Source organism: Pagrus major, chromosome 22 (genome assembly GCF_040436345.1).
Source record: "Pagrus major chromosome 22, Pma_NU_1.0".
NCBI classification, from domain to species: domain Eukaryota; kingdom Metazoa; phylum Chordata; class Actinopteri; order Spariformes; family Sparidae; genus Pagrus; species Pagrus major.
Genome location: NC_133236.1, coordinates 7,360,258 through 7,372,513, shown reverse-complemented (window position 1 = coordinate 7,372,513; position 12,256 = coordinate 7,360,258). Strand labels below are relative to the sequence as shown.

Here is a 12,256-nt window from a genome sequence, read left to right as displayed (position 1 = left end):
ATTGTCTCAGGAAAGGGGTCAAGTAAGAGTGACTCAAGAACCCTTATGGAGTGGCAACTTCAGTAAAAGTCTACCTGGCTCTGATTGGAGAAACCAGGACCCCTTCCTGTGGCCAGGTTGGAGGGCAGCTCAGGTAGACCCTTAGGTCTTAGGCTGCCCAGAAAAACTGATCACAACTATGCGAAGTTGAACCAACTGCTTATGATAAGTTTAAAGATGAACTTAGTCTGTCGACTCTGGTCCAGTATATCCATTATATACTGTATAATTAGATAAGAATATCTTTTTAAAAATGATTATTCCACATAAGTTTGCATAATGTGTAGATTTGTTTACATCCCATTCAATCATCTGACAAATCTTGTTCTGTCAAACCTCTTTCTAGCAATGACACCACATTCCCAAAAACCAGCAACTAATTTGGCAAGTGCAACGTTTTTATTTCCAACAGGGATGATGGCTAAAACTACAAAAGCAGGAGCCACATTGTAAAAAATTGGATTATCATTTAAGGGGAAATCCACCCTAAAATAGAATTCCTCTCGGTCAGTCATGATCAGAAGCAACATGTCCCCCTGAGCTGCAAACCAGAGGACCAAAACTCGACTTGGTGACATGCTCAGAGAGTGATTCCTGAAGTAGAGCTGCTGGCAATGACCGTGGGTTGTTTTTATAATTTGCAGTTCTATTTTGTTCTGTATGTGGAAGTTCACTTTAACAGACTGCTTTGAAGTCAAGGTTGGCTGGCAGTAACAGCAAACACTCTGGCACCCTCTGCTTCTCTCTTGGCACACCGAGTTCAGCATGAACAGCGTGTTTCAATGCAGACTGTGGCTGCGAGTGAATTGACACCTTGCTGTGTGTGTGTGTGCAAGGGGAAAAAAGAGAACAGAGGGATAGATGTAGCCTAATTTGTATGTGTGGATGTAAATCTGTGCTCATTTTCGTTGTCTTTCAGTTGGTTACAGCTTTGACCAACCAAAAACATGCGTTTCCCTCCACGGAGGCTTCGGGGCATTCGTACGGAAATAACAAGATTAAAAAACACAACAGCAATCAGACGAACCTCCACTCTGATGTGAAAGACTACAAGGTCCACTTTAATTATTCAAAGTCCCGTCTCAATTATTCATTGGGATTTTAAACCCACTCAATATGGGTTAATTTTCTGCACAACTATTCCTCACCAACCTCTGATGCGCAATTTAGAACCCAATGAAGCCGGTGCCAAACACTAAGTTTAATATGCAGCTGCCAATTGACATCTGAACAGTGCTGGATTTAATTCATGCAATCAGTCTGTTCCTATGCATTAACCAACAGGCTTGATGCAAAGTTTACAACACAGGCTGCCCAATTTGCCCACGAGGAGCATCACATTTTCATCTCGTCTCAGGCAGAGAGTGAAATGAGTGTATAAGGCTTCTCTATCTGCACATTATAAGATCCGTTTTACCCTTCTAGGGCTGTACAGAACATTAAAATATCCCCTCTCCTGCATGCCTCCCAGAGGTCATCGGCTGTCCATGTGCTGGGAGCTGGCTTGTGTTTTAATCGCTGACATGCTCTCGTCAGTGTCGGCCTGTATCTGCGCTGAACACCTTGGCAGGGGTAGAGAGCTGGAGAAGGCAGTTTCTCTGATGCTAATAAACACTTCTGGCGGAGTTAACCCTTCTCCGTACTGTGACAAGATCAAATGAAATAAACCTCTTCCTTCCTGAAAATGTCTAAATCAGCATTCTGTAAGCATGATTCAGCTGTCAGGGCTTTCTGCAAGGCCCCGGAGCCAAATGATAAGCACATGTGCAGCTACAGTGATGGTTATTGGGAACATGAGTATATTCACACATATGCATCTGTTTACTAAAACAGGGTGGTGACTACATCTCTGATTGGTCCAAGAAAAGGTGCTGCGGTGACATTACTGCAGGACAATATTTCCGTTTGTCCCAAAATCAATGGCAGGGGTTAGATTACCATGGAAACATTGATTCCAGCAGCACTTGCTTCCTCAACCTATCGGGCTGTTAGTGGAACAATGTTGTGAAGTTTCACCTTTGTTTCATACCTACAAACTGGAGGTCACCAAAGGCAGTTGATAAGCCAACATCGAATCACTGCAGTTAGTGAAATTCTCACAAAATATAATCTTCTGGATTCGTGTACAGTGACACTAAAGTGGAAAAGGAGTGACATGGGTTACTGACCAAACACTTTCTGATAACGATTACAGTTAGAATATAAAACTAGTTCACATTTATTCTAAAAAAAATAATCAGCAGCTGTAAATTGGACTCTGATTATATCAGACAGAGACAGAGAACTGGAACACTGTCCTTAAGTCCAGATAATACAGAACTTGGCCAGTGTCAGAACCACGTCTTTAAATTTACAAACCAGTAATCCATGCCCTCAAATGAACAGAACGTAACGTTTCCCAACACTGTAGTAAAACTGGTTTCGTCCTGGCGACAAAAGCCCAAAGAATTAAAACTCAGCTGGGTGACTAGAGTTCTATGGAGCTCAATGTTTGATCTGACATCTGTTCATTTACACCATACTGCTTAACATCAGTGTTGCTACCACCATACTGTCAGTAGTGACTGTTATCCACAACTGTACTTGAGAGGCAGCAGCGGAATTTACAAGTCTCTTTACGTGGATGAAAAATCGATGCTAATCCACTTGACTCTAAGTCCATGAATCCTCAGTGGCTTTACTACATTGTCAATTCTGATCACTTGGCCCAGAAAATGTTCACAAACTAAACAAACCCACAAAGAAAAAGCTGGAATACAGATTTGTCTGATCTCGCAGGCAATGTTTCTAGAATGGGGCGAGTTAATAGGAACAGACAGGGATTTGGAAACCTGTAAAAAAACACTCCACCAGTCTCTTGGAACGTCATCCAAGACAAAGATCATGAAAGAGAATAAAAACTGCTCACTTTTCAGACCAAACATGGCCAATTATCTGTCATTAGTTAACGTGAGGAGCTTGTGAGGTGGCAGACGAAAAACTAAGAAGCAAATAACTGGAGAGGAAGAGAGCGGAGGATAAGGATCACCCCTATAATCCCTCAGTGTATGCACTGTGCAGTGGAACAATGGAAACAGTGGAGTCAGGATGATGGATGAGGAGCCAGCAGGGGTTAATGAACAAGGATCGATGCTGAGCCAACCCGGCTATATACTGAACGCCACCTCCATTATAGCCTCCGGTGCCTGGTGCCAGAAAGCCCTGTTGACTGTTTGCTTCATTGAGATTACAATCAATTGAATCACCTATGCATTTCTTCCCTCTGATGTCTTACTAGGGCACCTTGAGCACGAGCTGCATCCTAGTTTGTAGAGTTCAGGGGAGCGTGCTGGAAAATCCCTTTGGCTCTGCGTGCTAAATGCGAGGTAGAACCCAGATTGTAGATGTGTATTTCATTTTACACACACACACACACACACACACATATATATATATATATATATATACATACATACATACGTACTCATTAAGATCCAAATGTGTGACCACTAAAAAGTAGTCAGACATGGCAAGAAACACAAGAATTCAGACAAACGACCCACTATTTTAACGAAACTAACAAGGAAGAGAATGACAAAGATGAAGAGTAAAATTTGCTTTTTACCCAAACTGCCTTTTAATTAATCCTTCTCAGTGTGCAGACTGACTTTGACCTATTGTGCTACTGAACGTAGACTGAATAGCTGAAGGTAGACCACAGCCTGATTTTATTTATGGTCGCACTGTTGAAAATGACGTCTTCATCCTGTCATCTGAGACGCATCTACATTGGAGTCCCTGTATACTGTTCATTGAATAATGGATGAGTAAATTATTTCAGACACTGTTGTAACAAGAACATTAAGCAGAAAGCTGATTGTAGTTCATCTTTATTTCATCGCTGTTATTAAGACATGAATAATCCAGATGAAGACAGGAGGAACTTTGAGTACCCTCCCTACACCACAAAGCCTTACTTGCTGTGACTAAAGTGGTCTGTTCTTCTGTCTCTGCTTAATTATTTCGTTCTTGATCTCTTTATCTGTTTCTTTGTATCCCGTGTCGTCACGTGCTTCGCTGCTAGAAAATCTGGATCCATCTCAGGACTTCTCCAGGAAACTTCATCCTTCCCACACACAACTTTCATTTCATTATCTATCGCCCCGTCTTCCTTTGATCTCTCTATCTGTATCGCTGCCTACTCGCAGCTTTGCCTCTGCCTTTTTCTTCCTTTTCATGTCTGATCATCATTTTTATATTCTGCTCCAGCCATCTTCCCCAGCAGTCCAATCTGTCCTGGCCTTAACACCCAGTAAGAGAAATCTGTAGTGGCTCCGGCCTCTCCCCCTTTTCTTCTCCATCATCCCCTCACTTTCACAGCTCCTGTCATTTCTCCCTCCTTTAGCAGACTGCGCTCACCCCCTTTCATCTATCTTCCTGTGACTGTGTCTGCCCAGTCTATCCCCAGCAGACCCCTACAGTAGATGTTTGAGGCGTTACAGATCACGGGAACAAGCTTAGGCCTCTGGCTGGCTGAGGAAAGTGGCACAAAGCGTGCTCGGCCAAATATCAGCTCTCAGTTTCAATCTTTCTTCCACACTTTCACATCTGTGTCTAAATCAACCTTCTGCCATTTGAAATCTAATCCTCCACATTTTATCTCTCTTCTCAGTGCATTTCCACAGTCTTTCTCAACTGTCCCACATCCCAAAGCTTCTCTCTCCTCCCTGCACATGGCAACCCGAAAAAACCCCAATTTATTTTGCTCCATCATCAGAACACCACAGAGACAGTAACAGATGAGGGAGCATTATGGTTGTTCAGTGTGAGCGATTATTCACACGACACCTCTGTTAAAACCTGCGAATGCCCTGTACTTGTCAAAATCTCAGTGTGATGCAGAGTCACGCTCGGCGAGGAAGCGACGCCAAGTGCGATGCTAGCTGAGCTGCTCCCCTCCAAATCCGTGTGTGCGTGAAATCCTGATGTGTAGTGTCGCCCCGGTGTTATTTAAACCAGCGTTTGCTTTGTGTGAGGTAATTTAAGTGAATAAATGGAAGGCAGGTGGAAGGGAGAGGTTGAGGAGAAAAGAGGTTTTGGGATAAGAGCATTCCTCATTTGCTGCCGAGGCCATATTAACTTAAACTGGGTCCTGCGGGTGGAAATGAGCGGCTCCAGCTGGCATTCCCAATCCTCCCATTCTTTATGCAATATGTATGTATCCTGCTGCGTGAGTACCCATTGGGCACAATACGAAGATAAGACTACATATGACAACTTCATTATATTTTGCTCAGAGCCCCAGAAACCAACCAGTGGCTAGTTAATTTGCGAATAGCACTTTAAATAGGAATACATGTAATATGCACCTTGACTAAAATACAAAAGGTAACTTAACACTTAATTTAACACAGTGCTGCTTGACAAGAGCTTCCCCGTCGTCCCCATCATTTTAATTCATAATGTGTTTCAGCCACACGTATTACCATGGTCAATTTAGGGTTAATTGGCAGAAACAATTAGTATATTGAAGAAATAGTTCAGTATTTTGGAAAATACACTGATTAGCTTTCTTGCTGAGACAGTAAGATAAGAAGATCGTCACCACTTTCATGTTTTTATGCTGAATTTGAAGCTAGAACCAGGGGGTGAGGTTAGCTTGACTTAGCTTTAAGACTGGAAAAAGTGGAAACGGCTAACCTGGCTCAATCCAAAGTTAAAAAGATTATTCACACGTTACGTATTGTTAATTCAAAATCAAAGTTTAAAAACCAATAAGTCATAGTTTTACTGGGGTTACATTCTGCACCAGTTTTTTGGTCAGGCCTGTGACTTCCTGGAGTGAGCTAAGCTAACGGTCGCAAGCTGTAGCATGTCGTTAGTGTACAAATAACAGAGATATCTTCTCATCTAACACATAGCAAGAAAGTGGTTAAGCATTTTTTCCAAAAATATTGAACTATTTCTTTCATGTAATTATGTATTCATGTTTTACAGACCATTCAAAGAAACTATTATTGAGAAGAAAGCATTTTGGATTGCCAGTTTGTGAAAAATCCCCCCAGCTGGTGTTTACCCATTTGGTAATGTTGGTCATCCATTATTAATGCTCATATGGATGTCTCACTTTCTGATAAGCCATCAAGCCTGCAGTTGTAATGTTGATGTTTGATGTTTTTAAGGTTCCTATAAATGAATTACGGTCTGTATGCCATTAAAGAAATAAAGAGGATTTCCTGATGAACTAAGTGTAAAAGAAACGGCAGTATGGTCATGGATAAACATCAGCCAAAATACATTTTCCAGCCCGTCCCTGTGAAAGAAGCTTAATACAGCAGCCTCTAGTGGCCATGGTTATTATAACGGCAGCAAAGGTGATGTCACCTTCAGGTGATGTGACCTAAAGAGCGACAAAGTCTGCGTAAAGTGAAGGTCGGGGTGGATGGATGGGTCGCACAAACACTAGACCATCACCGAGGAAACTGCTGTTTGTGTGTTGTGTCACAAAAGTTAACGGTGAGTTATTTGAACTTTCATACGCTCAAAGTTAAGCTACATAGATAATGTAATTATTTAACAAAAACCACAAAATATTCCTAGACCTAACCAAGTCGTTTTCTTTCCTAGATCTAACAAAGGTCCAGTACGACAAAGGTCCAGTACACCTGTTGCTGGTACGCTGCAACGATAATGTCGTTTAATATGTTGTTTTGGGAGTCATTGGCAATCGACCTATGCAGCCTTTTCAGTTGAGGAGGTGTTCATGATTTAATGACTTGACAACCCCAAAGTTGTGGTAGATTTGGTTTCTAACTGATCTGTACTATAAAGCATCAGCAAATGATTTGTTAAATAAAGTGAAGTGGCTTATTAATAAGTGGTACCATTGAAATAAATCAAATTACTACTAAACCTTGGTCCTTCTGGAGGACACAGCCTTGCTTGTTGCTCCATCTATACAAAATATGCTTTCATACCTCGCAGAGCCATCCGTGCACTAAATACCAAAACTGCCACAATATAACGCAAAACCCAGCTTAGAGTATAAATGATGTCGATTTGACATTCTGCCCTCTGCCTCACTACCAGGACAACCTCTGCATCATATCTGCACCAGGGGGCTTCCCCATCTATCAGAGGTGCTCCAGAGGACAGTGTGGCTCGCTTCCAGCTATAATGACACTTAGAGCACATTAGGCGCGGTGGTTACATGGGAGGAGAATCAGTCAAGCAGAGTCTGACCGTCGAAGCACTGAGCAGCGCGGCTTGGGGGAGGTCGCAGTTCACCTTGTATGTTAATTAAAATGGCTTCGTAATCACTTACGTGAGTGCTCCCGTGGGTGACTGCGGTGTTGCATTTCATGTGAACAGATTGATTCTGCCGATTGCTGCATCTGGTTTGAAGTGAACCACTCAAAGTGTCATTATATCTCGCAGGGAGAATACTACGACATGCTTATCATCAATATTGCATATATTATTCCTAATGGACAAATATGTCTTGCTGAGCTGCCAAAATCACTAAAGACTTACAGTCTCCGTCGGTTTGGAAAATGTACTTTAAGATGGAGAAATGATGGCAGTGTTTCCCATTAATTAACGAGACTCTGGCAGCCCGCCAAAGTCTAATTTGCTGCACCATAGTGTCATATTGATCCAAAAATGTTTTTCATCTCTCATAATAGCGCTGAAGATCTCTTATGTTTCATGCCGTCGCTTCAGCAAAGTGTTTTCCACACCCAACACACACACACACACACACACACTCAGTTACAGTACTCGGATTACTTTTCGTTGGAACGAGTAATGTAACGCATCAGTTCTGCAATTCAAGTAATCCCTCATTTAGTTAGTTTTCAATAAAAGTAATCTGTTGTTTAGTTTTTCATAAAAGTAATCTATTATTTAGTTAAGTTTTTCATAAATGTAATGTTATTTAGTTAGTTTTTCATAAAAGTAATGTATTATTTAGTTAGTTTTTCATAAATGTAATGTTATTTAGTTAGTTTTTCATAAAAGTAATGTATTATTTAGTTAGTTTTTCATAAAAGTAATGTTATTTAGTTAGTTTTTCATAAAAGTAATGTATTATTTAGTTAAGTTTTTCATAAAAGTAATCTGTTATTTAGTTAGTTTTTCATAAAAGTAATCTGATACTGGAATAAACTGCTGCCATCCAGTGTGCCCGTGGAGAGGCTTTTTAGCCTTGGAAGTCTTGTCCTCACCCCCAAAAGGAACCGACCACACGTTTTGAAAAACTTCTTCTCTGCCGTTATAATCACTACCTTCGAGTAGAATAAACTAGAGAGATCAGAACATTGGCTCAGTGAGTCTGTGTGTTCGAAAAGCCTAAATGCATTTATATAGTTTGTGTGTAGGAATGATTTGAAAAAAGAAAAAAAAGCCCTTCACTTTCATGGTATTTGTGCCTTTATGGTTTCTATGTAAGCACTCAGAGTTTATGGGTTCATTAGTTGCATTATTAAACATCAAATACTTGGTTATAAGAGCCTGTGTTGTGTTGTTTTCATTGAAACAGCTGTGTCCAACACTGTATGCCTCTGCACAGCTCACTGTCAGATTGTCAGAGCTGTAAATGTTATATTGCATCTGTCATTCCTATTATTAGACTGCAGAGTTACTGATTGTGGGCTGTAAAGAAGGCTACAACATGACGGTAGAGTCAAGTACTCTAATGCAGCAATGTAACAAGTTACTTTTTAATGGCAGTAATCTTGTAACGTAATGAGTTACTTTTAAAAGTAACGTTACCCAACACTGGTGGTTACACCTTCAGTGAGGCTGAACTAGCTCTGTCGTCTGGTCATGAAAAGAAAGAAAATAAAATAAGAAAGATTTACAGGAACAGCTGTCAGGTAAACGTCTGGTCAGGCTTTCTCACTCTTTCAGCGGGGTGAAGGAAAAACACGTCACCATATTCATCGATAATTATATTAAGTCAAACTCCATGTACACAGATAGGGCAGGCAGGAGCCGCGCTGCGGCAGCAACTCAGCCTATGTGAACACAAACATGTGAGTGAGCTGCAGCCGCCACGCAGTACACAGGAATCAAGTGTGTCCAGCCTGTTACGGGTTGGCCGGCTCAACTCGCCGCATTAAAAGTGGCGATGGAAAAGCAAATCGGCGCTGCTCACTTTGGCCACAAAAGCTGGTAAAAATCAACATATGCTGGCTCATACCAGAAAATAGATATTGGTATATAACAGACATTATTTCAGTCAATTTACTGACATTGTGGCTCTCCTCTTCTTGTACTGTAAGGTGTGCTTGGTCAAAAGCCAAGGGGAAAAAAAACGTCAGTGTATCGAGGGCTTAATATCTATATCTTAATATCTATTTTAGACACTTGGAGGGAGAACAGATAAAAAAGGAGAGACTCGAGGAAAATACCATTAACACCTGGTGAGTGCTAAGGTCACTCAGTGTCACACACCTTGCAAGTTTGCTACAAGCTAATTTCTGCTTAGTCAGTAAACAAGTTCAGAAGTCAGATTCATGTAAGCAATGCTTTGCATTCTATCCAAACATCAGCTGGGTTTAATTAAGTAAGTGACATGACTGAACATGGCGATTTTAACCTGAAGCGTGATCTTTTCCTAAACCTAACCAAGTAGTTTTAGTGCCTAAACCTAACCAAACCCAAACCATTTAGTTTTTGTGCCTAAACTTAACTTAACCACAACTGTCTGACAACATTAATAACAGACCAAGGGTCATGTCATAATCTGCATAGTTGTAAAAGTACTGTACTTCAGTTAGTGCATTTAGTTACTTCCCCCACAAGTCCAGCGCTGCCAGATTATTCCGTATACAGTGACTTTAATGGACTGTTATATTGAATCAGTCCAGTTCTGTTCCTTCCTCATTGCCGGACCTGTTCTTACTTAACACCTGAGCCCATGGTGAGTCCAGGGCTATTCAGAGAGGAGAATGATTAATGATAATAGATGTGCCAAAGATAGCCAACATGTCCTCCTCTTTCTGTCCATACAGGGGTCTTATAGAAAAGCTTAATAAGAGAATGAAAGAGCAATCAGCTGTGCTCAGTGAGCGTTCACTACTTCAAAACAAGTTAATGAAAGATTTATCAGCAGGAGAAGATAAGCAACGTACATATGAGCTAATTAACATGGCAGTATATGGTTTGATTGATTACAGCCAATTAATCACAGTTCAAGTCCATCTGCGTACGGTCGTTTGTCATTCTGTGACTTCCGTGACTCAGGCGCTCGCGTTACCTGCTGACAGGACAGGTAATATGTTTGAGTCAGAGCACTTCATTACTCATTTTATTCCTGCTGTCCTTTCTCTGTGGCCTGCTTCATGGCCTTTGTCATTTTATGTTCATTTACACTGGCTACGTTTTATTTATAGCTTGATTTTACCCTGGGTAGTTTGACTCAGCATGCTTGCTCTTTTTAGCAATGCACTGCAGCTCAGGGGCATTAAAACTAACCTTTTGGTCAAGTGGCCACTGTGGCAGCAGGGTTTCAGTGTTTTCGGCATTTCTTTGAAACCAGATGAGTTCTTGAAATTAAAGGGGGTGAAAAAAGGACTGATGGAGAGATGGCTACCTGCCAGCACGGCTGATAGAAGTGAGGGAGTTCCAGCCAAACTCTCCCAGCATTTGGCAGGTGGCTGGTGTTAATGTGCAGCCTTGGCTCTGCTGAATGCTTCCACAGCTCCACATATTCCCACCTCACAGCCTCTTCCTAATTATGTTTCCTCGCAGTATGGAGCCCCAGCTTATTATGCTGCTTGTCTGTATGTCACGGTGAATGCGGGAATCAGTGGAGGAGGCATCTCCACTGTTTTCTGCCATCTTAAGCAGAATGCAAAATAAAGCCTGGTGCGATGTGGATTATTGCTGAAGCTACAGAATAATGTGTTCCATTGTGATCCTTCCAACACATCACAGACAGATCTGAAGGAGGTGTTGTGCTTTCTGGTTCTCTATTATGAATCAGGACATATGGAGATGTTTTCCTTGTCACTGAAGTAGTCACGGCATCAATAAGGTGCTGTGTTTTGCTTTGCTGTGTGATTTTGCATCTTTTTTGCATAAGCTCTCAGTTTTCACTGTAATGCCACGGGTGTGTGCACTCACTGTCCTGGTCTCTTTATTTCTGCTCTGTGAGCAGACACATGGGCCACTGTCTGACAGACAGGCAGACCGACTATTAGCTGTAATTGCCAGAGGATCAGTCATCCCAAGTGCATCAGGTCTGTTGCTGTTTCCATGCAAAAGGCAGACTGGGGGGGGGGGGAATAGGCTGAAAGACCTGACCCAAATCTGTCTTTACATAAGGCCCTGCATGATGGAGATGTTGCTCAGGGAGCAAATAATTAGATTATTCAAATATCATAATGCAGTCAGTCATATTGGCACTGGTGTATGGCTGAGCTGAGGCTTGATTAAAGGCAGAGGGAGCAGAGCGGAGAGATGAGAGGGGGGAGATTACACTCTACAAGATTTCCTAATTGATCTGGAAGGAAGGCTGTTTAATTGATGTAGGATGCTGCAGGAGGGATGCCAGCATTTCTGCAAATCAAACTGGGTCAGCGCGAATGTGTAAAGTAGCCAAAATAGGAGGAAAGACTGGTGCGATTGTGACAACGTGGTGAGAGGGATGCATGCATGGATGGATGATGGAGCAGGAGGAGGAGATACAGGTGCGCACCTGTCGTGTGGAGGACAATATCTGCACACAAAAATGATCCTATGATATTAAAGCTACGGGAATATACATTTGAAAGGAATTCATGCGCATGGTCGTTGGCTGTCGCTATTACGCACAATTATCACACCTGCGCGTCTGATATTGACAAATCCCCGCTGATGAGACCATCAGCACGCGTAAAAGACGAACACAAAACACCAATTCTGAGGTACTTACGTGCCATATTGCAAAGAAGATCAGCGACACACAGAGAACCAGAGACAGCATGTAGCAGAAGGCAGCAAAAGTGAACATAATTGAAAAGGGAAACGGTGGTTAATTTCCCAAAGAAGCACGATCCCGCTGACAAACATCTAAAACAAAAAGAGGGGGAAAAAGGGGGAGTCTAGAAGAAAAGTTCTCACGGTGCCATGAGAAGCTGATGCGGTACCGGCACCATGACTTCGCCCCTCACAACAAATTGTTGCAGAAAAATCTCTCCAGATGATCAGCCAGCAGCGGTGATGCGACTCTGAAGTCAGAGCTGGTCTCAGA

The 12,256-nt window shown here is 42.0% G+C and overlaps 1 protein-coding gene across 1 annotated transcript in view; it reads right to left on the bottom strand.

Annotated features, from left to right (window-relative positions):
- The window catches only part of cnih3 (cornichon family AMPA receptor auxiliary protein 3), an 84,529-nt gene extending 72,513 nt beyond the window's left edge, over nucleotides 1–12,016 (bottom strand). The window contains exon 1 of the mRNA XM_073493327.1: nucleotides 11,939–12,016. Within this exon, the coding sequence (XP_073349428.1) occupies nucleotides 11,939–12,016 (78 nt within the window). The remainder of the gene's footprint in view (nucleotides 1–11,938) is intronic.
- Nucleotides 12,017–12,256: the final 240 nt, after the last annotated feature.